The 23,804-nt window shown below is 56.0% G+C and overlaps 6 protein-coding genes across 6 annotated transcripts in view; 4 read left to right on the forward strand and 2 right to left on the reverse strand.

Annotated features, from left to right (window-relative positions):
- Positions 1-6,944: 6,944 nt before the first annotated feature.
- On the forward strand, positions 6,945-8,054 carry MAM_07348 (uncharacterized protein; the record flags this gene model as incomplete). The annotated part of the gene is made up of 1 exon (XM_040826146.1): positions 6,945-8,054. One exon carries the CDS (start codon positions 6,945-6,947, stop codon positions 8,052-8,054), a length of 1,110 nt encoding a protein of 369 aa, XP_040675818.1.
- A 1,893-nt stretch (positions 8,055-9,947) lies between these two features.
- On the forward strand, positions 9,948-11,247 carry MAM_07349 (uncharacterized protein; the record flags this gene model as incomplete). Its single annotated transcript, XM_040826147.1, has 7 exons — positions 9,948-9,960; positions 10,007-10,059; positions 10,110-10,196; positions 10,242-10,401; positions 10,451-10,480; positions 10,948-10,968; positions 11,021-11,247. 7 exons carry the CDS (start codon positions 9,948-9,950, stop codon positions 11,245-11,247), a joined length of 591 nt encoding a protein of 196 aa, XP_040675819.1.
- A 2,348-nt stretch (positions 11,248-13,595) lies between these two features.
- MAM_07350 (uncharacterized protein) lies at positions 13,596-14,749 on the reverse strand (the record flags this gene model as incomplete). The annotated part of the gene is made up of 6 exons (XM_040826148.1): positions 13,596-13,673; positions 13,731-13,897; positions 13,972-14,071; positions 14,126-14,256; positions 14,320-14,451; positions 14,503-14,749. 6 exons carry the CDS (start codon positions 14,747-14,749, stop codon positions 13,596-13,598), a joined length of 855 nt encoding a protein of 284 aa, XP_040675820.1.
- A 1,169-nt stretch (positions 14,750-15,918) lies between these two features.
- MAM_07351 (uncharacterized protein) lies at positions 15,919-16,476 on the forward strand (the record flags this gene model as incomplete). The annotated part of the gene is made up of 2 exons (XM_040826149.1): positions 15,919-16,235; positions 16,368-16,476. The coding sequence occupies 2 exons, from the start codon at positions 15,919-15,921 to the stop codon at positions 16,474-16,476; spliced, it is 426 nt and encodes a 141-aa protein (XP_040675821.1).
- Positions 16,477-16,795: 319 nt separating this feature from the next.
- On the reverse strand, positions 16,796-20,863 carry MAM_07352 (non-ribosomal peptide synthetase; the record flags this gene model as incomplete). The annotated part of the gene is made up of 1 exon (XM_040826150.1): positions 16,796-20,863. The coding sequence occupies one exon, from the start codon at positions 20,861-20,863 to the stop codon at positions 16,796-16,798; it is 4,068 nt and encodes a 1,355-aa protein (XP_040675822.1).
- A 2,366-nt stretch (positions 20,864-23,229) lies between these two features.
- Positions 23,230-23,804, forward strand: part of MAM_07353 (biotin protein ligase) — a gene marked incomplete at both ends in the record, with an annotated part of 1,750 nt that continues 1,175 nt past the window's right edge. The window contains one exon of the mRNA XM_040826151.1: positions 23,230-23,666. Coding sequence (XP_040675823.1) covers positions 23,230-23,666 — 437 coding nt within the window. The remainder of the gene's footprint in view (positions 23,667-23,804) is intronic.

A 23,804-nucleotide genomic window follows, 5' to 3' on the forward strand; every position in this document is an offset into this window, starting at 1 on the left:
TAAAAATGCCTGATGAGCTTCGTCCAGTGAGTGGACATGTGTGCGCAAAAGCTCCTTGTCGATCCCCGAGAACAAGTGAGCCCTCGAAAGTAGGGGTCTTCGGGATGTGATCCTACAGGCCCAATGTCATTTGTCCAGTCATTTGATCAAAAATATGACGGCATGGTATGGCTGGAAACGAGGTATGGTGGCATGGCGAGGGGTCGTTCAGGACGATTTGTCGCCTTGTCCATCTCATGTCAGGCGTGTCCCCTGACGACCCCTCGGTGACATGGGGGGGGAACTACGTCTGTACTGCATCTGTCCAGAATCAATCTCAAAAGACTAGTGACCTGGCTCGATTCGCGACCGAGATCAGACGCGACTTGACGGGCCATGGTCCGGGACCCAGAGTATTGGAGACGTAGGAACAGGATAACCTGCCGCAGAGAGTTTCGGGCGACAATTCACCATGGTCCGAAATTTCTGCAATGTCCCTGGCGTGTAGTTCATGCACTTCCAGGCGCGTAAATCGCAAATGGCATCAACCTAGACGACGAAGTCACTGCCGCTGACGTCGGTGGTGGGGTGGCTGGATTCGTAGCTGCCATCCCCATCGACAGCATTGTCCGTATCGAGCATCCCTGAGATGTACCAATCGTTCGAGGTTCCGCCCGGCAGATATTGATGAGCACATGGGGTGCCGACAGAGCAGGGCTTGGTGAAAGGGAAAATGCAGAAGCCGGATATCAACCATGTGCGTCATGGCGATGGGTGGCATTGGAGCCGAAAAGGCCATGCGAACTGGAAACAGAAGCTTAGAAAGACAGAGCCCAAGCTTACCTTGCATGATGTATTCGTATCCGGGGCCCAACTACCCAAATGCCGCCCGCAAGAGTAAAATGAGCTTTGTTGCCTAGAGGAAAATGGGAGAGGGGAGGGCATTTTGGGCAAATTCGGTCACACAGGACGCACGTATCAGGGGAGCTGACGGGTGGCAACTCGCAACTCCCTCCGAATGCCCCGGGACTTCTTTTGCCCCCGTCTCAATGTTTTGTCGTAGTCAGCCCGCCATCTGGGTGGCAAGACTCGTTTTTTCTTTAGGTCCCATGAAGCTGGAAGCTGCGGTGATGCGTTGGCACAAGTCCAAGTAAATATTGCGCATGGTGGATAGAAATGGATAGGGGCACGCGGTCTGGACAACAGTGTAAGCTATGTGTTTATTGCCGAAAAAATGCACAATCTAAAAAGCCCAACTCATTTTGACGATTGAGTAGGGGTTCTTGAGAAGTTGACGACCTCACGATGGTGGGTTTCGGGGTAGTTGGGATCTGCATGGCAAGGATTGGTAAAACTGCCAACAGACAAACGGCCAAAGAAAGTCTGAATTTGCGGTTTTTGGCTCATGAGCCATTGGCAAATGAGCTTCCTCGCAGTATGTGCAGTATTCCTATCGAGACAAAAAATTGTCTTTGCCCATCGTGTCGTATCGTCAGCCTCATTCGTGTTATTGCAGAAGCGGGGAACCCAGTCGCGTGCCGCCTTGAAGGCCGACTTGTGTTGCAGACGCAGGAATATTGTTTGAGGAGCGGCTTTGAGCTGTACCATAGGAGAAGGGCATCAGCTTTTCTTTAGTTCGCTAGTTTTCCTTGGACACCTTGGCTATACGTACGACGTATGTAAAGCACCACCACCGAGAGCAACGCTGGCCAACTGTTGAACAGGCCGCGACCTCCAATTTCAATATGGGCACGAAGAAGACTCAATGTGTAATGAAGCAATATACTTTGCCCCCGGACTGGCTCAGGCAAGGAATGTATCCAAGGTCGATGCGCCCGGCGCTGGTCACCTCGGCTTAAATGGTACGGTTCTGGCGTTGTCGGGCACTGACAGTAGAGCGATGCCTAACATGCACAGCAGTGACGGGGCCGTCCGATGTCTGTTGCGTCTGGTTGCAGCATGTCTGTATGTGCTTTGAGCTGAAGGGCGATCAGGTCGCGATTCGTCAGGCAACTCCCAGGTGCCAAGTTGCCATCCAAGTTGAAAGAGCTTGTTTGCGAGTCAGTGTTGGCCCAGACGGAGGCTGCACAACGCAAGTCTGCGAGACAACAGACGACAGGGAAGCACGAGACTTGGAGACATGTTGTTCTCTGGACGTTGATCGATGAGCCGCGAGGCAAATGATAGCTCGGATTGACGCGAACATGTCAACATGATGGTGACGGACTCTCGACGCTTCGCCTGGCCTGACCTTACCTTGATTGGGTGCTGCCCCAGTTGGGCTCACACCGTCCGTCTAGTGGGGCAGCGACAGCCATGGCCAGCCGGACAGTCAAGTGGGCCAGGTGACAGCGGCCGGACGCCGGACCGCGACACCTAGCAATTCGCACTACCCAATGTTCAGCCTTTGTTTGGCACATGGCAGCGTCTTGGACTCGGGCGGTGCAGGAGCCGTCACTGGTCAGCCTTGACTTGACATGTCAAGGTTGGATTTATCGCCAGTCTCCTCAGAAGTATCCTTCTTTCCATCCCAACTTTCCATTCGTTACACACTTAATTCTTTTCTCCCCCCTCTCTTCTCGCCCCCTGAACTGTTTAATTCAGCTTGGCCGTCCGAAATAACTACGTATCTTCACACCGCCCAGATCATACCGTCGCCGCCCCTCCACTGAGTCCACGCCATCGTGGCCTTGATCTACTGATCAGTCGAGCCCGCCACCTTGGAGCACAGTCAGTCGACTGCACGAGCGCAAGTATCCGAATCAAATTGCGCCATCGGTCAAGACAAAGAACCAGCTCGCCTACGATAAGGCATGATTCGCAGGCCCGTTCAGAGACAGCACCTGCGTCCTTGGCCCGAGGCAACTTCACATTGTGCTCGCACGTGCCGTCAAACCCTCCAGCCGCCATGGTCTGTCCGGTTCAGATAAAATTCTACCTTCCAGAAGAGTGCCGAACATTTACAGCATTCCCGCGCTTACCGCCTGAGGTACGGCAAAGAATCTGGGAAGCCTATTTGTCCACTCCGGGTGTCCATTTCCTCAAGCTGCAGACGAGAGATGGAGATTGGAGCTGGACAGAGAGGCGAATGCAAACGGCCTTCACAATGCAAGAAACGGAAGATTCAGAAGAAGCAGATCAGGGACAGGATGAAATGCTCAGGGTTTTGGAGAATGACAGAGTCCCAAGGGAGTCGCACCAAGCAAGCCTGATACCAGTCGGCCCATGCCCCCATGCAGACGTCTCGCACTACAAAGCTTTGCGAAGACAGCTTGCAACATTGTCACGGACATGTGTCGAGTCTCGAAGCGTCGCCACACGGTTAGCAAACAGAGCAGAAACTCTGAGGTTGGCCAACGGGAGCATCGTCTCCCTGGGAAGGTCACCCGATGTCATCTACTTGGACTACTTCCCCCCAAGCCTCTACCAGGGCAATGGCAATTTGGAAACAATACCCGACTGTTCCGACCTCAGTCACATAAGGCGGGTCGCAGTGCGCTTCTCACACACGTGGCGACCTGCAAGAAAGCAGTGCATGTGCGATTCGTGCCGGAAAAACAACGCTCACCTGCACAAGGGCTTCTATCCGGTCCATCTCTACCAGTTGCTGGCCAGGCATTTCCCCAACTTGGAGGAGTTCTTCTTTATAGACTATTTCATTGTGCACAAGAGCAGGTCCCACCACGAATATGGCGGGACAGTGCCACAGGGCCCATCCATGTGAGTCGTTGTCTGCAGACGGGATACATCCCAATACCCTGCTGACGAGATGTAGACGCACAAGACGGTTTCAGGCGGGAAACCGGTCGTACCATGAAGCGAATGAAGAGGAGTGGATCATGAAAAAAGACGCACTTCAAATAACGGCATGGCTTCGCTCAAGTTTTGTAAGCTATGCTACAAACAGCCCCCTTTGTCAACATAGGAATCCAGAGAAAGTTCGCTTCTCAATTTTGGCCTGCGAATGGAACATTACTCCCCCTGTTGAGAGACCATCAGCCTCACTGATGTTGGACGCCAGGGTCAGAACGGCCGACATGCCCTTCAACGGATCGACCAGGAGGCTTCATTCGCTGTCCAAGAGGCACCAATCATGGCTGTCCCAGGCCGAGGCAGTCAGCAATCGGCCGCTCACTGACTCTTCCGAGTGCATGCTGGACATGGACGATTCTCGCTGCAACTTTGTATTTCCTTCACTTTCCACCTCTCCGTCGCCGAACCAACCCTCGCATCGTCCTGTCAAGGCAACTCCAGCGTAGAACGCAACCAGCGTATTGGACCTGGTGTTGCAGAAACTCGAAGGAGGAGCCGTGTATTTGGTTAGTCTTCTTGCTGGCAACTAGAATCGATTAGCCTCCTGTCTGCCCATTAGCTCCTAGAACAGAATGACACATTACAATATTTACCCCTGTTGCTGCCGACGCAACGCATCTGCCAAGCTAGACCGTGGATGGATTCAAGTTGCGTGCAAGTGACGCGAATGATTTTCAAAACCGTGTCGTCCCTCTCAAATCCGCGCAGTCCAAGCCTGAGTACGGTCCTCGAATCGTGTGCGCGGAATCGAGCATCAGGCACGCACTTATTAAAGACACGGGCAGGACGAGGGCTCTATTCTTGAGAATACTTGCAAACATGTGTCATATTCAACGAGTGGCGCCCTGGACGTCGTCCTTTTCACTGGCAAAATTTGTTCTGCCACTCTGAAGCCTGACGCTGAATCCCAATTTAGCAAATACCACGAAGGGGTTTATGCGGGAGTGTATGCACCACTGTTCAAGTCGATAGGTTTGCTGAAAGTGTCCAGTCCTTGCCTTTGAGGCATCCACAAATGTTGCCGACTTGCAGAGGGCATTGCGGTGTGAGCCCATGGCATTGTATACTTTCATCAGCAGGAATTCAAGAGCACGTTGTCTCCTTCACTTGGGCACCATGTTCTTTTTGGCACGGCTGCACCGCTGAAATTGACGATACGCCAAAGGTAGACCCGGACACAGGGAATTCCGTCCTTGTTGGCGGAAAGAGTCAAATCAGCGACGTCTTCGCCCCAATCACCGTGATGCAAACCGAAAGAGGAACGATAATCGCTGGCACCATCAGCAACCGCAAGAAGACCCCATTTAAAGAAGCGGGAGTAATGGCAGTTGCGTTAGCCTTATCTAGTCTCACCATCTTTTCCTGCTAAACAGCGGAAAGTCCTGCTGCCTGGCACGAAGAAGCTGTACGGACCGCCGCCATCATCACCATCACCGCCGCCACGGTTGACAACACTGCCGCGACGCCAACTAAGCCAATCTGCATGATAGTTTCTGTTTTTACTCTACGAGCCTACTAATTCCGGGAGTGACCTTTTATGCATGTATACTAACAAATGGTGGCGTCAGTCGATGCCAGACTCTAATAGAGCCTAATACTAGCAGCAATCTAATCGGGCAGTCTTGCCCGAAGAGTAGTCTCCATGTTGAAGTACGTGGACAGATCCGGGCCATCTGAGGAGAGATCTTCCGTGGGAGTGCACTTGGGGCCAAGTATAACTCATGTTTGCCAAGTGAAGTGAGAAGTTGCTCGGAATGGGTGGCACGTCGTCGTTGCGATTGTCAACTTGACTTTGTCATATGTTGCCCACCGGCCGAGCTGATTTTCTGTTCGATATTGTTCTATTTTAATTTGACTTTGCCTTTTACTCCGGATTGGAGACTCGAGGCTTAGCATAGCACGTCCCAAGGCTCAGTAGGCCCGAGGCCGGCGAATTCAAGTCGTGCCTAATAGTGTCACGTAGAATTCAACAAAGTAAGCGTGAGGAACGATGCTATTTTGTGTGAACCAAGTGCGCATAGCCTTGGCGCTAACATGTAGTAGTTTCATACCAGCTTCACCTTAGAAAAGCCGTAGTGTCTGCATATCGGAGCTTAAAACACGCAGATTTTTCCCATGATTATCTATAAAGATGTCTGCCCCCCGAGTTGAGGAAGAGCCTTGGCCTACCCAGAAGCAGTGCCCAGAACATTTCAACAGATTCGATCTTCAAGATTCATCACAGAGAAAGCCATACTAGGGTTTGAAGCTCGATCTCGCTACAGACACGCCGTTGTATTACGAACTTGACACCAGAAGCGTAAATACCGAGTCCTTCGGCACAGCGTCAGCCAACACGCGCTTCAATCTAAATAATCATTCGCCCGGGACCACGCAGCCAACTTGTCGCGATGGAGAGGCCTTATTTAATCAGGCACACCAGGCGTTTCCGCGAGCTTACGAGACATGCTGGCTGTCAAGGCGCCCGTCGTTGTACCGGGATTAATGCGCCAGCGGTCCCTGTCCTGGGGGTCGATGACGTGGCTACTAACGTCTCCTACTCGTCGCAGCAAGTCGTGGAAAAGAACCCAGTTATAGAAGAGACCAGTGTTTTGGCAGAGACTACATTTGTGGAAGAGGCCGTTGTTGTCAAACAGACTGTGGTGAGGGATGAGACTCTAGTCGCAGCAGAGCAACAAGGGTTGAGAAACTCCTTAAGGAAGACTCTCAACACGGCCTACATGGCAATGCAACTACATAACTTCAGTGTTTTCAAGCGTACGGCAACTACTTCACGAGTGGAGGAACGCAACTATAATTCGGACGATTCAACGCACACATCACCTAATTTCCCAAATGATACAGAAGACTGTGATTCGGTTCATTCAATGCATACAGCAGCCACTTCTCCAGTAGAGGACGCTCAGGAAATCAGTTCGGTATTCCCTCTCCTCGAATTGCCAACGGAAATTGTGCTGCAAGTGATGTTGCATCTACCGACACCCTCTTTATATTGCCTTCGCCAAACTTCTACCCGACTTATGACGCTCTTTGACACACATAATTTTAGAGCGTTTCATCAACATCAATCATCAGGCAATCACAAGCAGTTTGATATATCTCAGCTCGACCCCACGCAGCGGAATGACGTCGCGAATTCTCTACATCACAACATGTATTGCGCCGCCTGCCTTGCGGCCGAAGATTGCGGGACGATAGATAAAAGACTGGAGAGGCTGCGCAGCTTGCTATATTGCACCGAGTGCAGTGTACTACACACAAGGGCACTCTTCCCCGAGGACAATGCAGCATATGGACTCGCCTCCAACGAGCAAATCTGTATTGGATGGCTCGAAAGGCTTACGGTGTGCGATCATCGTTTAGCCACGTCACTGTCGTGGCGAGATATGATAGATTTCTCCGAAGTGGCCCGCAACAAGACGTGTCAGATTACATGCCCTCACCGGTCACACCAGCCTGAACCGAAGTCCGGTCGATCACGGAAATCTGGATCCGAATTCCCACGATTCTTTGCGCAGGAACTACCCAACGATTTCACTACGCGGATAGGGTATGCCTGGGATCTACCTTTGCTCGACCTTGAGCATCGATCTGATCATAGTCTACCTGCTATTCAAGAAAGGCTTTCCAACTTGGTTGTAGATGCGTTGCACAACCACAACCACAGGCTGTGCCCGCATATTTCTGCCGACAAAGAGATTCGCAATTTTGTTCAGTCTGGCATCTGCAATTGCTTCGCAAAACATGACACTCGCCACGTTGGCCCGAAGGCCCCATGGCCCAAAGCATGCGAGTGTGGACGGCAAGTGACGCTCGAGTGTCGAATCTGTGGTGCGGTATACATGTGGTATCTTGCCAGGGGACAAGTATTTCTCTCGCTACGGTACTCGTGGAATATCCAGAAGCCGAGTAGCTTTGGATGGCTGGGCCTGCTAGGGTTTCAAATGAAGTTTTCCTCTCGGGATAATCAGCACGTCCTCTGGTGTGATACACCAAACTGTCGGACAAATAAGAGGCGGCGGTGGGAAGCACTGGTGAAGGAGAACGTTGCGGGGGAATATTTTGAGGACCGATATTTAGGACCTGTTGCCCATGATGAGCAAGACGACGATGGCCCCGACGACGGGACCCCAGACGACGATGGCTCCGTTGATAGCTTCCAGAATGAGGAGCAAGACGAGGATTTTACGGGGTTGAATTACGGTTTCGATTTCGAAGAGATGATGACAGCGTCCGAAAACGGTTCCTTTCAGAACTGGTAAGAAAGTCAGAGGATAACAGGTGTCGCGGTAGCTAAGAACTTCGTGGCTCATTGCCAGAGGCTAAAGAGACAGAGAGAGAAGATGTACACTCTTACTCTTATCCACAGTGCAACTTGTATGGGGATTTTTCATATCTCATCTCTTGCCATTGGTTATTCAATTGCAGCCTTGCCTACCAGGTCATGTTCTCAAGGGAAAGTTACCAAAGATGTGCTTTCTGTTGAAAAAATTTCCGTCCACGGTACTAATCTCAGCGTCAACGACGATCGCAGATAGGCCTTTCATAGCCTACCGCGACTATTTGACTCTACTTTACTATGAGATAGTTCGTACCTCCTACTCTGCTTTCTGGAGTCAATATTAGTGCTTTAGTGGGCGTGATGGGCGACATCCCATTTCCTACTATCCTTTTCGAAGCTCCCCTACTCTATGGAGCGCTGAAACATCGCAAGCAGCAATACGACTGCAGGCGAAATTTGACGACGGAAGAAGGAAGAATCGACCACCACTACGTACCTTGAATCAGACGACGCAGCTAATAAATCGACGTTGGCAGATCGCGACTGTAGCGATAATGCCACGGGAGGAGGGATAAGATATCTATTTGCGCGCCTATCCAGCTATTTGCCTGGTACTAGAATATTATCAAATATATTTGGAAATACATAGATATAATCTACTACGTGATGTTGCGAACTGAAGGCCAAGACAGTTGACCTGATATGGAAGCGATGAGGCGATAAGCGATTCCATGGGAAACCCAGACGTGCTCTTGCCGTTTTTGAATGGTCTGGTGTGCTCCCTCCTGGAAAAGGGCCGCGGGAAAGTCTTGTTGCCTGGCACGAACAAGGTTTACGCGAGGAAGGAAGGAGACCTGCCAACGAGAAGGCAGTAGCCTGCCATGAATAAATTCGATCGGTTTCTGTCCTTTTCCATGGAGGCGGTGAAAACCACATCCCCCATCATCGCCGCTGCACATCATTTTCCTCCTTGTCTTCACTGAACAACAACCACAGCAGTAGCAGCACCGGAATCCACAGCCCTAGCGGTAAAAAAGCTCCGTCAGTCTCATGCACCCATCCATCATTACTACATGGTTTGACATTGAACAGAGTAGGAAAGCAGCCACGATGACGACGACGGCAGCGACGCATTGGCCTTGCTTCCATGAGTCTTGCTCGTGTTGAGCAGGTTGACCATCACGTTGGAATAGAATATTCTGAGAATCAAGTGAGTGATTGGCTTTGCGCTACTTACTCGCTGCTAACCCGCGGCGATGTAGACATGCTGCTCTCCCGCGAGGCTCTGGTGCAAGTATTGCCTTCGGACAACGCTGGGGATGGCAGTCCCAGAGCGCGCAGCAGGCAGCTCATGTGACGCTATTTCCAAGTGTTACCCAAACACTAAGCCAGTTGCTGCGTCTCGCGCCATGGTTCATGCTGTAACAGCTAGTACTGAAGACAGAGATGAAGCTGTATGTTCAGCAGGCAAGCAAGCTTGATGCTAAACTCACCAGAAAACAGCTAACATGGATTCTCCCCTTTAGATCTGCAGACTGTATGTTGCCTGCCGGGTCTTCGAGATGAAATGCTCCAAGGAGCGCCTAAACGGCCGTGCTGGCTTTCCGTTTCTCGAGCCTTGGGCCATCTACACCATGAACCTTGGCGCAATGAGGCTATCGTCTCTGCATATCACCCCTCTGACAAGATAGATGGTCTTCTTGTGCGAGACAGAGGACACAAGATCCTTGGTGGCCCACCTCTAGGTACAGCCTCCAATTTGTGTTGTGGGTGCTTGTGGGCTACCCAGCGTTGTGCGTACGCTGCTTGCTCCTAGGATGAGCATTTGGCCGTTCGTCATGGGAATGCGCGTGGGCCGGTCGAGGAATGCAGCATGGATCCTACTAGTATGTCACTATGAGCTCGCTGCTAGTCGGTTGCTGATGTTCTTAGGTCGCTCTGCCAAGTGTTCCCGTTGCTTTAAAAATAACAAGGCGTGCATCCCAGTAAGTTGATTGTGTCATATGCAGGCAACGCCCAGCTAACGCACTACTAGCTCGATGCTCGTTGCCGTCGTGCATATGCCGACCTCCTCCTCGCCCAGGCCAACGTTCCTGCGACCGAAAAGTACAACGATAACGAGGTGGGTGTTTTTGGTCTGAGGTTCTCAGTCACTACTAACTCGCAGCGACATAGGGCATGGCAAGGACATCACACCATCACTATCACCGCCACGACGACAAAGACGACAAAGACGACGACAATAACAATGATGACCGTAATGAGGGATATCTCCCTCACCGTGTTCGGGGCCGTTGAGGCCGAAAGAAGGGCCGCAGAGAAGCATAGTACACATTATACACAGACTTATTATTAGTAGGTTAAAGTTAACATTAGATTTCACAGCCCTTAAGATGCAGAAGCTTTGTAAGTCTTGTGCACCTATCCACATTACTACATAGTTTGACATTGGGGAGAGTAGGAAAACAGCCTCGGGATCGCGCGGCACGATGACGACAACGGCAGCGACACATTAGCCTCGCTTCCAGGCGTCTTCCTCGTGTTGAACAGGCAGACTATCACGTTAAAATAACACCCGTGGACGCCAACCCACGTTAACAACGGCTGCAAGGGATCGAGGACATCACCACTATCACTATAACCGCCACGACGACGACGACGACCACCACCACCACCACCACCACTAAAATGAGGGATATTTCCCTCATTCTGTTTGGGGCCTTTGCGGCCTTCTACGGCGCGTCCCGGTTCCTCCTCGAGTAGTGCTCGGAGGTCCGGGCGCGCGCCGCTGAAGGCCGGGCTGCAGAGAAGCACGGTACACATAATACACAGACTTATTATTAATAGGTTAAAGCTAACATGAGATTTTACAGCCCTGGAAGTGAAGAAACTTCGTAAGTCTTATACACCTATATATAATTATGCTTATTAATTCCAATAATATAGGCCTCGAAATTGCGAAGTTGGGTCAGTCTGAACACACCGTCTATTCTGTTTGTTTACCCGGCGATTTAACATTCGACATTGACAGAGCGGGAGGCGGCACCGCCGCCAACGCCACCACCGCCACCATCACCAACACCATCTCCGTCACCCTTCCGCCGAGACCCGGCCCAGGTGGCATCGGCCGCGAGGCCGTTGACGTGGTAACACCGCGGATGCTGACCGCGTAAACAACAGCAACGTGTTGAATAGGGAGACAAATCACGTTAAAAGCTTAACACCCGCGGATGCCAACCCGAGACAACAACGGCTTTAAGGCGGATGCTGACCGCGTAAACAACAGCAACGTGTTGAATAGGGAGTCAAATCACGTTAAAAGCCTAACACCCGCGGATGCCAACCTGTCACATGTCCATGTCACGTGACATGACAACACATATCCATTAGCTCGATTAGCTCAACTAGCTTGACTCAATCAACTATTTCACACATCATCACAATTGGTAGCAATTGTACGTTTCGACGAGCTTTTCGCCCGTACGACCAGAAACCAGAACCAGCATCATTTTTTACTGCAACCACGTTTTTTTCAATTACTCCGGATCGACTCTATGTCGTCGTCCCCTGCACTTCCATCACAGTTCATCCTTGACACAGTTCGCTTGGCACGATTTTTGTGCTCTATCGCGATCAAACATTCGCCAAGCCAACTGATGACTCTAAAAATTCATTGTTTTGTTACCACAGAACGAGCAATTTCTTCATTTATTTCACCGGACAAATACCACTTTAGTAAGAACTCAATAGTTGTGGCTTTACTCCATCGGCGCAAGCTGACTCAGTTCTGAAGACGAGACTGCCACTTTCGAAACAGACCCACAGAGCTAGGTGTATCACCCGCCACCGCCCAAAAGCGGCACTGCGGGATGCTACCTAAGACATCCCCGCGACCTGTGGCTCATGTACAATTGTATAAATGTGTAGCCGAAGAGGCCCTCGCCGGTGTGTAAGGGGTCAAGGTCATGCAGGCGAGGTTGAAAGGCGAGTCATAGGCAGATCAGTATGATGCGGACAACCATACAATGCAACGGCTATCTGTTTGACAACATTTGGTCAGATTCGAATAGTTTGGCCCTTCCTGGGATGGAAAGCGGCGGCAGGAAACCGACGGTACGAAAAACTGTCTTCTTAGATAATATTTGTCGAAAAAAAAGGGGGGAGGGAAGAAGCGGGGGACGTGTCTGTACGGGTTCATCGGCCATCAACTCCAACTCGGCCGCAATGCCGGAAACGAAAGCCTTTCTAGCTTGCACTGCCTAGATTGCTTATACATTGTATGTGAAATAAGGAGATGAAAATTCATCATTGGTTGATTAGCTCCTGACCCTGGTTGTGACATATCAGCAGAAGATGTTGGTCCTAGTTGTTGCTCCCCCTTGCCTTTATTCATTACACTGCGGCGTAGCGAGTAATAGGACGCCTCCTAGGGTATGGAGCAATTGGGTCTTATAATCTCACAATTACAAGCTGTGGGGTCAAGGGTAGCATGACGTCACAGTTGTAGCACATGTTCTTTTGGCTTGTCCCTGTAGAGGCTCTTTGTGTCGCGGTGTTAATATGCTTGTCGACGCCAATTCCGATCCACGACGAGTTACAGAATGTTTTTTTCCCACGTGATGGATTTATATCTGTGCGAGAGCGAGAAACGGACAGACAAGCAGGATCAGCCCTGTGGGCGAAGCCGTCGAGGTCTGGCTCCAATACGGAGTATGCTACACATGGCTAGCCCATCATGCCAGGACTGCATGCAAGAGTTGTCATAGCTCGACAATGGTCGAGCCAGGTCAGGGAGGTGGGCAGTAGTCGACTCATCTGTGCCTGCACAAACGAGAGGTTCATTTATGCCCAACATGGCAGGAGTCGATGGATGCCCAACAGAAGAGTGGGCGTCGATGTGATTAAGCTTACGTTGAACACAGAGGTCCATTTGACAGACGACAGATGTCTTGGTGAGACCACACAATGGCATAACGGTTTACGTGATGGTAGTAGCGATGCCACTTCATACCCGTGTTGCTGACGTTTCGCCTCTCGATCCTGAGATATTCCATGCGTACCAGACTCTTGACGGCAGCCCACACATGGGCTTTTACAGCCACGGCAACGAGTCACATTGCATCAGGGGACCTCGGTCCACATCGAATCAGATGAGCTCAGATACACCGAAAAATTCCAGCTAAGGCAGATACCACGCGATTCTTGGCACTTGTGGCTCCGCGACAGTACAGAGTTCAACACTCCAGCTTCGTCATGAACGGGACCGCATGTGCTGTTAACAGCCCAAACACACTGACGGCTGCCAACAATGGTAGTACACAGCGACAGCAATTGCTTTGCTATGGAAAATCAGGACGCGCAGTTGGCGCCTTGGGAAATCAAAGCGAGCTTCTACTTGTACACCAAGGCCAGCACGTCGTCAGTTGTTTCTGAATATTACATGGAACAGAAACTAGGCGGTATAAGCATTTACAAGAGCCCGCCTACTCTGTCCTTTGACGCCAGCCTGCCATCATGGAAGTCATGGCACCAACGGGAAGACATCTCCTGGGCGCGGCTTGGCCAAGTAGTCGGCCGGAATCTCGTCGTTGGGCGGTCGCTATGGCAAAGTTAGCGGCCGAGGCGGGGCACAGATGAACTTGTTGGCCGACGCTACCTGAAGATTCATCGCCCACTCTCTCACGTCTCCGTAGTTCTTGCACTTGTGGTTTGTGTTGAAGTCGGGGAAGGGAAAAGGGCTCTCCGAGTTGGCCCACACCTGACCGAGCACCCCTGTGTCGACATTGCACATCAAGACTTGCCGAATCACGTCGAGACAATGGGCTGTGTTGTGTCGAAGGTCAGTATATGTTTGTTCCCTGGACCCGGGGTTTGCCACAGCAGCCCACGGCACCTACTGATGTGAGGGCGGAGGATGGCATCTCCGTTTACAAACTCGTGCTTGCCGAGTTGCTTGTAGTAGTCGTAATTGAAGTAGAGCGACTTTCGGACGAGGTTCTGAAGAAGGCGTCTTAGTCTCTGGGGTTATCTGGAAAAGGAGACGAGACCGACCAAGCAATGCAAGTGGTGCATTCCTTCGACGTTGACGAGAAACCCTCCGCCGTACTTGGCCGCTCGCTGGACAAAGGAAGGCTGCAATCCGCTGCGCAAGCCATCTTCGTACGAGATGATTCCGGCTCGATCTGTCAAGGTCAGCAACAGCATGGCTTGATACCCCCCAGGGACGTCTTCGCACTCTCCCTTACAGTCTACCCCGAGGTCTTCCCAGGCTTCATCTACCTCTGGAGAGCCTTGCTGTCTGTAAATGTTTTCTCTCATAAACGAGCCGTTGAACACCTGGGTCTCGTACGAGACGGCCACGTCCCTCAGGACGGGAGCTGCTTCCCATCAGCTTCACGAGCTCGCCGGTTTACCCTGGGATCGCTTACACCATTGGGTTGTGTGTGCTGCGCATTCCGCGTCCACCGACACCTTTGGCATGGGCACTTGTGTTCCAGCCCAGAAGGAACAGATGCAAGCCACCGCGAGGACTGAGACCAAGAAGAAGGATTTGAAGAACAAGCGCCTCCCTGTCTTCCGTCGTCCGAGCAGCTCGTCACGCGACAGCTCCGGGTCGTCCTCCGAATCGCCTGCGCCGCCTGGCTGTAGTAGGTGTTGCTTTGATTCTTGGGACATGTCGTGTCTTGGTCGTGCTTGATGGTCTGTCTTGCGAAGTGTCCAGGCCGGTTTAAAGTGCGATGAAATGCATTGTTCTTTTGACGGCCGGAGCTTTTGTCGGAGGCTCGCGCGTCGCTTCCGTCGCTTCCCATGCCGATCTGCCAAAGGCGTCAAGATACTCCGCAGGCTAAGCTGCAACGACACCAGCGAAAGCCCTCTATTGGCCTGTGTGAGTGTCGGAGCCACGAGACACGGCAATCCACATTCCTCCGCCAGAGACATGGTTTGGCGAAGGCAGATGGACCACGTCGCCAGCCGCAGCCTCTGACTTGGCATCCATCGCGACGCTAGACGGTGGAATACGAAGGCCTCGACGTGTCCATGATGGCCGGAGTGCTGGCTAGATGCGCATCCCGTTGGTCCTCCAGCCCTATACGACGTTTGCGGCGGACGGATTGGTGGCTCGGGAACGATGGCGTTGCGGCTGAGCGGTAGCGCCGCGCGGTTGAAGCTTGTCCGGGAGCTTTTTGGCGCATGGCAGGGCTTGCGTCATAAAGGAGCTGTTTCCAAATCTTGAACCTTGGCAACTACCGGTTTTGGAGGGTGGCTGAAGGCCATTGATGGCACGACGTCCAGCCACCGTGCTGATTGAGTTTGGCTCGCCGAGGCATTCGGCGATGCAAGTTGGGCAGATGATGGATATACGAGCCAAGCCAGGCTGGCTCTTCTCTTGCGAGGACTGGCATCGACGTCACGTCATGGTCCAGCCGAGAACACGGTGCAGCAGAGAAGATGAGCTGCCAGGGCCGTCTCCAAACGGGCAACATGCCGGCCATCTGTCGGCCGCATGCCACGGTCCCGAGGCCGCGAAGCGACGGGCAGAGTTTGAAGGCTTGACGATAGAATTGGCGCCACCGTTGATCATGTTCCATCGCCGCCGCTTTGAGAAGATGCGAGATACGAGCTGGGACGGGGGCGAAGAGTTCCCGCAAGGCTTTGGCTCGAATGCAATTGCCACGGCTCCTTGCGCCGGACTTGATAAATGGCCTGGCCTCCTCGTCTGGGCAAACGTTTTCCCATTCACCACGATCCATCTTGGAACAGCATCACACTGCTTCATCCAGTCACTTCAACTCATACCCTGACGACCCCGGACGCGCAACGTCAACCAAGCCCAAGGTCACACCATGAAGACGACACTGCTCGCTCTCCTCGCTGCCGTTGCTTCCGTCATTGGCTCCCCCGTCCCCGAGCCGGATCCAGAAGCTAATCCCGTCGACTACGGCAAGTACCCGCCTCCCAAGGGGGGATACGGCGACTATCCGCCGCCAAAGGACGGATACGGGAGCTACCCGCCCCCAGCAGGGTGGTTATGGCTCCTACCCACCGCCAGCGGGCGGCTACGGCGATTACCCGCCACCCGAGGGCGGATACAAGTCATACAAGGAGTAATAACGAAGCCGGGCAAGATGCCGATGCAAGGATGGACAAGGGACCGGTGGATGTACGTAGAGGGAGGGCATCACGGGGGTTCTAGAAGCGAGTGTCCCTGGAGAGAGCACACCCTTGTCCTGTCGGCAGCCGCTGAGAAGCTGTGTTGGAGGATGCCAATGGCAAAAACCATACAATAATACAGGTACTTGATGCTGAGAGGAAATCGATTCTTCGTCTTGTTCCGTCGTGAGCTTCCTCCCACCTCCTCCCACGAGACTGTCAAGTACGTCCTGATAAACACGAAGCCATGAGTGTTGAATGGACACGTGGCAAGTTTGAAACAGCATCTTTCATTCTATTATGCGCCCTGTCTGTGGGAGAATGTAAAAGTCGTGAAAAGCACCATCTGCAACTACACAAACGCTCCGGCCACCAACTTTTGTCAATAAAACATGGAACTCAACGAGATGGTCATTCGTCTCGAAATTTAAAAAAAAAGGAATAAACAAACATGCTCGCAATTACAGGTGTGTCGACAATTAAGACGTATTTTGAAAGCCCACATCGAGTCGGCACCGCACCACGGCCGTCCCCGCGGTCCTCTAAACAAATACAATTTCGGCCTCTCCGTCACACCGGGGGCAGGGAGTCACTGTCCGAGCTAGAGCTGGGGCTCGGGCTCTGGTCCTTTTCCACGTTCCACGGCCGGACGGGGTTTCCATGCCACCGCGTGCCGGGCGGGATGTGCTCGCCGCGCATGACGAGAGACGTGGGCGCAATGGTCGTCCCGGCGCCGATGGTCGTGCCCGGGAGCGAGATGGCGTAGGGGCCGAGCGTCGCGCCCGGCTCGAGGTGGACCTTGTCGAGGCGCATGAGCCGGTCGTGGAAGAGGTGCGTCTGGAGGACGGATCCCCGGTTGACGGTGGCGCCGTCCTCGAGCGTGATGAGGTCGGCCTCGGGAAGCAGGTGGCTGTCCAGCCAGACGCCGCGGCCGATCTTGGCGCCCAGCGAGCGCATCCACATGTTGAGAAAGGGCGTGCCGTAGCAGAAGGAGACGAACCAGGGCACGGCGAGGGACTGGACGAAGGTGTCGGCGAGCTCGTTGCGCCAGACGAAGGAGCTCCATAGCGGATGCTGGTGGCCGGGGCGGATGTTGGGCGTCAGCAGCCATTTGGCCAGGGTGGCGAGAGTACACGCGGCGAGCGCCGATGCCAGGAGAAGTGCGCCGCTGGCCAGGACGGCCCAGCCGACGCCAAAGGTGATGAGCATGTAGAGCATGGCGATGCCGGACAGGGTGGAAATCATGCCGGAGAGGAGGAGCGGGAGCAGCCGGCAGGATTCGACGAGGGCCCGGGCCAGGACCAGCCGGGCGGGGGGGTCGAAGGTGCGGCTTTGGTCCACGATGGTGGTGATGCGGCGCGGTATGGCCATGGGTGGCCGGCCGAGCCACGAGGAGCCGGAGGAGAAGCCGGCGCCCATGTGTTTCGGGCCCAGGGCCGAGCTCAAGACGCCGATCAGGACGCCGTCCGGGACCTCGACGTCGGGGTCGACAATGGCCGAGTTGCCGATGAAGGACTTGACGCCCACCTTTGCGGTGCCGATGCGCACCTGGCAGCCGCCGAGCTCAAACGGCGACAGCAAGACGTCGTCGGCGAGGAAGCTGCCGTCCTGGACGTCGAGGAGTGACGGGATGGGCACCACGGTGGACGCTTCCACGTTGCGGCCCACGCGGGCGCCGAGCAGCTTCAACCAAGTCGGGGTGAACAAACTGGCAAAGACGGGGAAGAGCACGGCTCGCGTGCCCATCATGAGAAAATGCGTCAGCCAAGCTGCCCATGCAGTGACCCCGTGCCACGGGTAGAGGCCCGGGCGGAGCGCAAGACTGGCCGCTCGGGTGAGGAGGACCACCCAAGTCGAGTACAGCAACAGGCCGAGGGCGGAGCCCGGCGCTGCCATTGTGATGAGGCCCAGACACAGCTCTCGGAAGTTGGTGTAATCGCGAACAATGGTAGGGATGAGCCCCAGGACAGGCGCCACCGAGAGCACCGAGAGAAAGTCCAGCATCAGCAGCGTGCCCGTGTACAGAAGCCATATGCCGAAGCTCTCTCGCGTCCTCGCCGCGCCGTCACCGGCATCCAGCGTGTTTTCCCTTTCCTTGGAGGCCAGAGGAGCGTCGGCGGCGCGGACGATGCCGCGGACGCTGAGTCCGGGCTGGACACTGGCAAACGGTTCGAGGATCGTGTCGGGCATGAGCGTGCTGCGGGCGCCGACCCGGGCTCCCTCCCCGATGGTGACGGCGCCAATGTGCAGCTTGTCGCCGTCGAGCCACCACCCGGCGATATCAGCCTCCGGCTCCACGGCACACCCGGCGCCGAAGCTGGCCAGGCCGGTCGTGGGGGGCAGCGCGTGAAGCTGCACGTTGGACGCCACGCGGCAGCCCAGCAGCCGGGCGTAGTACCTGCACCAGGGCGTGCCGGCGATGGATCCGATGCCGCCGAGTCCCACGAAGCGCTCGGCGGCCCAGAGCCGGATGTGCCGCAGCCCGCCGCGGCGATAGGTGCCCGGGGCGATGCCGAAGCAGAGCATCCTCGCCACCGCGGCGGTCGTGAGCATCCTCCCGGGCCCCGTGAGGAAGACGGCCCAGATGACGGCGAGCGTCCACCACGGCAGCGCGTACGCGCCGGCCCAGGTGCCCGGCCCCAGGCGGACGACAAAGATCTTCTTGACAAAGGCCAGGCCGGTCAGCCACCGGACGCCCTGGAACGTCATCTCGAGGAAGATGATGGCGGCCTGGATGACCATGAGCCAGCGCGGCGTGGGCACCACCTCGCGGTCAATGTGCTTGGTGCCCATGAGGTCGTCGACGCGCGCGGCCATGGCGGCCAGCTCGGGCTTCTCGTAGACGTCGGCAACCGAGAGCGTGGGGCAGCGCTGGCGCAGCTGCGAGACGAGCTGCGCGGCGCCCAGGCTCGTCCCGCCGAGGTCGAAAAAGTTGGAGTCGAGCGAGGGCGGCATTCCGAGCACGCGCCGCCACTGCTCGGCGACCCATGCCGTGGTGCCGTCGGCCTCGACTTTGTCCACGTGGAAGTCGCCCGCGGAGTTTTGTGGGGCCCGGGCCGAAGCCGCGGCCGGGGCCGGAGGCGGCGGCGGCGGCCAGGGCAGTGCCTTCCGATCCACCTTGCCCGAGGTGCGGATCGGGAGGTCGTCGACGGCGACGAGCATGGGCACGAGGGTCGCGGGCAGAAGCCGCCGGAGAGCCTCCCGGTCGGCCGCGCCGGGCGCCCGCTTGTTGTTGCCGCAGACGACGTATCCCACGAGGACTTGGGCGCCCAGTTCGCTGCGCTGGATCGCGCTGGCGGCGGCGCAGACGTCGGGCAGCGTCAGCAGCGCCGCGTCAATCTCGCCCAGCTCGATGCGCCGCCCCCCCAGCTTGATCTGCTCGTCGTTGCGGCCGACAAAGGAGAGCCCGTCGGGCTCGGCGCGGACCAGGTCGCCGCTGCGGTAGGCCCGCTCGCCGCCAAACACGGGCGCCGGCGCAAACTTGGCCCTGTCCTTGTCGAGGTCGAGGTATCGCGCCATGCCGACGCCGCCGATGACGAGCTCGCCCTCCTCGCCCCAGGCCACGGGCTCGCCGTCGGGCCCGACGACGGCCAGCTTCCAGCCCGCGAGCGGCAGCCCGATGCGCACCGGCTCCCCGGGCACGAGCGGCGCGGCGCACGACACGACGGTCGCCTCGGTGGGACCGTACGTGTTCCACACCGACCCGACGGTGCTGGCAAGCCGCGTGGCCAGCTCCCCCGGGCAGGCCTCCCCCCCGAGGATGAGGAGGCGGAGCCCCCGCAGGGCCTCGGCCGGCCACAGCGCGGCCAAGGTCGGCACGGTGGACACGACCGATATGCGCTGCGCGGAGAGGAACTTGCCCAGGTCGGCGCCCGCCTTGACCAGGGACCGCGGCGCCGGCACCAGGCAGGCGCCGTGCCGCCATGCAAGCCACATCTCCTCGCATGAAGCGTCAAAAGCCACCGAGAGACCGGCCAGCACGCGATCCCCGGGGCCCAGCGGCCGGTCTGGCAGGAACAGCAGCGCCTCGGCGTCGACAAAGGCTGCCGCGCTGCGGTGGCTGACCGCCACGCCCTTTGGCTTCCCTGTCGAGCCCGAGGTGAAGATGATCCAGGCGTCGTCTTCCAGATCGGGACGCTGCTGCAGTCGACTGCCAACTGGCGCCCTGTGCCGTGTAAGCGTGGCGTCGTCCGTCAACACGGCGCTCACGCCGGCCTCGGTCCACACGAGTCGCGCGCGCTCGTCGGGATCGTCCACGTAGACGGGGACGTAGGCAGCGCCGGCCGCGAGGACCGCGAGGATGCCGACGTAGAGCTCCATCGAGCCGGAGCTCACGCGGACCCCGACCCTGTCGCCGACCCCGATGCCCGCGTCCCTCAGCTGCTTCACCCGCGCGTCGACGTGCCGCGACAGCTCTCGATAGCTCAGCCGTGAGGTGCCATTGTCGAGAGCAACGGCGTCCGCGTGCGCCGAGACGGAGGCGCCGAGAATGTCCACCAGCGTGCGAGCCGCCGCAGGCCGTTGGTACGGGTACACGGCCGAGTCTGCGGCGGCCGCGGCGGAATCCAGACGTGGCTGCGCGTGGTCCATGCGAGTATCGTCAAGGCCGCCTTGGACCTGTGTGCGTTGGTTGTCCATGAATTTCCCTTCCCACGACTGCTCCGTAGGGGGACCCAACTGGATAATTGAGTGAAAGGTGAGGTGAGCCGGTGCTGGGGGGCGTCGAGATTGTCAGAAACAGGGGTTCCGCGATGTCTTATACCGCAATACGGGGACTTGTTCAAAACGGAACGGACGGAGATTTTCGAACCCCTCTCAAGCAATGGGGCGAGCGTCCATGTCTCACCACGCACCGGGCTTGTTGAGGTGTTGTTCGTGAGAATCCGGACTCGAGACTGAGCGATTGTCTCAAGCCACTATATATATTGCCCAGCCATGGCTTTTTACAGGTCCTACAACACCTGGCCTGACCTCGTGTTGAGCATGCCAACAAATTGCACGAGGACCCTTGTTTTTTTTTCCCCTGTCCGCCCCTTTCTTTGCCTCTCCTGCCGTCGGATCGGGCGTCGACGAGGTGCTCGGAATCGAGGAGGAGCGTCGTCGTCGAGACTAGACGAGACGAGCATGAGTGCATCATGCACTATCAGCTTTCTAAGCTGACCGTACGTACAGACGGAGTTTGCAGAGAAATATTACATCAATGAAATTCAAACAGGCCTGTTGCGTACTTTTCCTGGCATGGGGTACCTTGCTTCAATATTGAGATCCAAGTTGCATGGCCAGCCGTCCTCCACACCAACTCTTGCCACGGCCAAATCTACACTGCTTATGTATACCATGATTGGGCTGGGCAGCGTAGGCCTTGAGCCCGAACCCCCCCCTTCTCCCCCTTGCGGGAGCACAAACCTGGAGAAGGTTTACTCAGCAGCACTTCACACCGGTGGTGGTCACTGGTGTTGAACACCCGGGAACCGTTATATCCCAACACGTCGGCCTCGGGACCGCCCTGTCTCACACCAGCCCTAGGACGCAGGGATCCAGGAATACCCAGAGTGCAGACGACCGGGGGGCGGCAAGAGGGAGAGCATTAGCGGTGCGAAAAACTCCTAGCCCAGGCCAGGCCTGGCCAGGCTAGGTGATGATTCTGGTGGAACCGACCGGCCACGTTGGAAGCTGTGGCGGCAAAAACGGCCGGATCTACGGCATGTTGCCAGGAGCATGTCGACGGGCAGCGCCGTCTCACCAAAAGAACCGTCATGTGTGGAAACGCACACAGAAGGAGAACAGAACAGACCAACAAGAAGCGCCCTGACGCCATGATGAGAGTTTCGGCACGCACGCACGAGAAATTGATGCTGACAGCCCACAGGAATCGGACGCATCTAACTGGAGCTGGCGGTAAGCTGAGGAATCAGGATGCAGGCGAAGGTTCCAGCTCCCGCCTTCAGCTACGACTAGCGACACGTCGAGGCTGACAAATGACGGGGTGGAAAGGGCGAGCCAAGGCCTGGCATGCCGGTTTTGGTCTTTTTCTTTTTCCCGTCCCCTTTTCCGGGGTCTCTCTGCTCTTTGGCCGTCTGCGCTTACGCGTGGCACTTGAGGATGAGCGCACGTAGCACGTCGATGCTCGAATTCAAAAGGTGGAAGTGCAGGAGCGACCGAACCGAACCGGGCAGACAAGAGGTTGATGATGTTTGACATACGGGACCGGGTCTCCTGTTTTCTCTTTCTGGTTCGTTGTACAAAAAAGGCCCCTTTTTCCTGGAACCCATCGTACGTGGCCGCGTGCATGTACACACGGAAACAACGACAACTTTGAGTTCAGGCACCAGGCACTCTCCCACCCCGGGGGCAACGGCAACGGCAACGGCAACGGCAACGGCAGCAGCCGCAGGCAACGTCTTTCCGAGCTGCTTCGTGTTTGTTTTCATGGCTGCTGGACCCTGGGCGGCGGAAGCAGGTCGCGTGCGGCCAACGAGGCCCCGAGCAGTGGCCACCACGTACTCCGTACGGAGGAATTATTCGCGAGCAGCCGGACGCATGCCGAGGCAGGCCCGGCAACGATGGCAACGGCATTTCCTCGTCAGACTCAGATGGCCAACGCGGGCTGAGCGGCAGTCACCCGCGCGACGCCAGACCAGGCCCTTGGCTGGGCTTGGGGACGCGTCAGCCACGAAGCACAGGGGTTGGGGCAGGGGCCGAAAGCCAAGTTGGCAGCTTAAATGAATGAATGAACGGAATGGAATCGATCCATGTCAGCTCGGCTTCGATGGTCTGCCGCCTTCGGTCCGGGGCTGCAGCCACACGACGACAGGATCCAGGACGTGGCGACGGCGTAATCCGGACCGCGTACCGAGCACGAGCACGCAGAGGAGCAATTTGGGACCGGCTGGCCCCCAATGGCAGGCCTCTCTCTGCCTCTGGGGTCGTATCACGTACCCTTTGACAAGGTTTTTCCAGCCGCTTGGCCGGGCTGACCCGACCCGGACCTGGAGATCAAAGCCATGCCAACACCAGCACACGGCGGCATGGAGCGTCGAGGGCCTTTTGCTGTCTGTCCGTCTCCCTTGGTCCTCTCTCTCTCTCTCTCTGTGTGTCTCAGTCTCGTTCTCGTCTCGTCCGTCTTTGTCTCTGCCCCCTCTCTACCCACGCCCACGGCGCTGATTCCTCCCGGCCACCGGCGTCTCCATTCCATCCGTCGTGGCCGCGCCTCGACTCCGTCGACGCCATCTGCCGTGACCAACATCACATCGCCCACTCTTCCCTCGTCCATTATGCCCCGGCCCCGGGCTCTGGTGTATCGCGGGCCGGCGAGCAGCCACGGCTTGCCCGAGGCCGTCGCCAAGCTCCTGGAGTCCTCCCCGCGACGCTTTGACGTCCAGTACGCAGGCCCAAGCGAGGCCATCCAGGTGTCGCCCGAGAGCCTGAGCAAGGTGGACTTGTATGCCCAGCCAGGGGGTCCAGGTACGTCGAGTCGAGGCTGATTTCCATTCCGAGGCACGTACATGTGCCCATGTTTCATGACATCACGACTGGACTCTTTTTTCGCAAGCGCGTCTCGTCGTCTCCCCCCCCCCCC

The sequence above is a fragment of the Metarhizium album genome (genome assembly GCF_000804445.1).
Source record: "Metarhizium album ARSEF 1941 chromosome Unknown scaffold_30, whole genome shotgun sequence".
In the NCBI taxonomy this organism is placed as follows: Eukaryota; Fungi; Ascomycota; class Sordariomycetes; order Hypocreales; family Clavicipitaceae; genus Metarhizium; species Metarhizium album.